Source organism: Hevea brasiliensis, chromosome 2 (assembly GCF_030052815.1).
Source record: "Hevea brasiliensis isolate MT/VB/25A 57/8 chromosome 2, ASM3005281v1, whole genome shotgun sequence".
Lineage (NCBI taxonomy): Eukaryota > Viridiplantae > Streptophyta > Magnoliopsida > Malpighiales > Euphorbiaceae > Hevea > Hevea brasiliensis.
Window position 1 is genome coordinate 87,866,827 of NC_079494.1, and position 1,429 is coordinate 87,868,255.

Below are 1,429 nucleotides of genomic sequence, written 5' to 3' on the forward strand. Positions count from 1 at the left end.
GCGACTTGACTTCTCTCCTATGCATGCACTAGAAAAAAAAAATCTAATTATTTAATTTTTAAAATTAATTAAAATCAATTTGCATATTATTGATTTTTTTCTAAATTTGATTTTAATAATTTTTTTTAACTAAATAATGACTAATTCAAGTTTAACTAATTACTAATGCTTACTTAATGAAATTGCAAAAGTGATTGAAAGCTTTAAAGCTCTTCAAGAGAATATTTCAAGGAATGTGCAAGATTATATAATTACATCCAATCCAACAACACGTGATCGATTCGGTCCGAACCTTAAATTTTTTCATAAAACCAAAAACAAGAAAAATAAAAAGAAACCTCCCAACTAATAATGAGAAGCTAGAAACTAGACAAAGTTACAGAGAATTTAAAAATGAAACTAGAAGAACTTGGGGTCATAGCCATTGCTGGAGGTGGCCAAGATATAGTAAGCAACGATGTGGCCAATGGAGCCCCAGGCAAGAACATCAACGATATTGAACCCAACCGGATCGTTTGATTTCAGGAGGCTAACATATTCCTTAGCACGAACATCTCCGGCCTCAAAATGGGTCACTCCGTTCTGCTCCGGCACTTGTTTTGCCACGTTCTCCCTCTGGAAGTTGAAGAACACAAACCTTCCGAGAAAGAGAGACAGCCCAGTGCTTAGGCTGATCACCAGGGGTGCGCTAAGCTCTGCTTTCAGTGCCAAGCTCTTTCTTGGGTTGGTGGTGGTGATCTTGGTTAGGGAAGTTTTGGCTTTGGTGAGGGGTCTAAGGCCTTGGAATGGAGTGAGGCTGTGGCGATGCTTTTGGATTGTGGGTGTGAAGAACAAGGCGGAGGTTGCCATTGGCGGTGGTTGTGGTGGTGGATCAAGAGAAAATTTTGGAGGAGATAGATGGCGGGATTTGTGGAGTGGAGGATAAAGAATCAAAAGATGATATATTTGATTAGTGGCATTTTTTAGGATGGGAATGATAAGAGAGAGATTTTCGAGGGTGAGTTGGCTCTCTTGTATTGGTTCTCTCTGGATTAGAGATTCTTGGCTCTAAAAATATATATATATATATATATATATACGACAGAAATTTATTTTTATTTTCTACAACCGCAGAAAAAAATTTAAAAAAAAACCTTAAGGTTATATAAACGAAAAAATGAAATTAATAATTTGTAAAAAATTAATTTCCCGTAATTTCTAAATTCTTCAACTACTAAAATAAAATTGTATTCAATATCTTCTGATTTTCAATTTTTTTGTGCGAATTTTTATTAATAATAACTAAGTTTTATTTAAATATTAAAATTGATATTTAGATTTTTAATATAATTTAAATAAAATAACTACTTTATTGATTATAAATTTATGGTCATTTTTGTAAAAAAAAAATATTGATATTGTTAAAAAATATAACTTTAATAAAACTTAG

The 1,429-nt window shown here is 32.6% G+C and overlaps 1 protein-coding gene across 1 annotated transcript; it reads right to left on the minus strand.

Annotated features, from left to right (window-relative positions):
• Positions 1–224: 224 nt before the first annotated feature.
• LOC110636522 (photosystem I reaction center subunit V, chloroplastic) lies at positions 225–1,015 on the minus strand. Its single transcript, XM_021786262.2, has one exon. It carries the CDS (start codon positions 847–849, stop codon positions 400–402), a length of 450 nt encoding a protein of 149 aa, XP_021641954.2. The 5' UTR covers positions 850–1,015; the 3' UTR covers positions 225–399.
• Between the last annotated feature and the right edge of the window lie 414 nt (positions 1,016–1,429).

Excerpts from the sequence above, each read along its gene's own strand:
- LOC110636522 (XM_021786262.2), bottom strand. The coding sequence starts at position 849 with ATGGCAACCTCCGCCTTGTTCTTCACACCCACAATCCAAAAGCATCGC.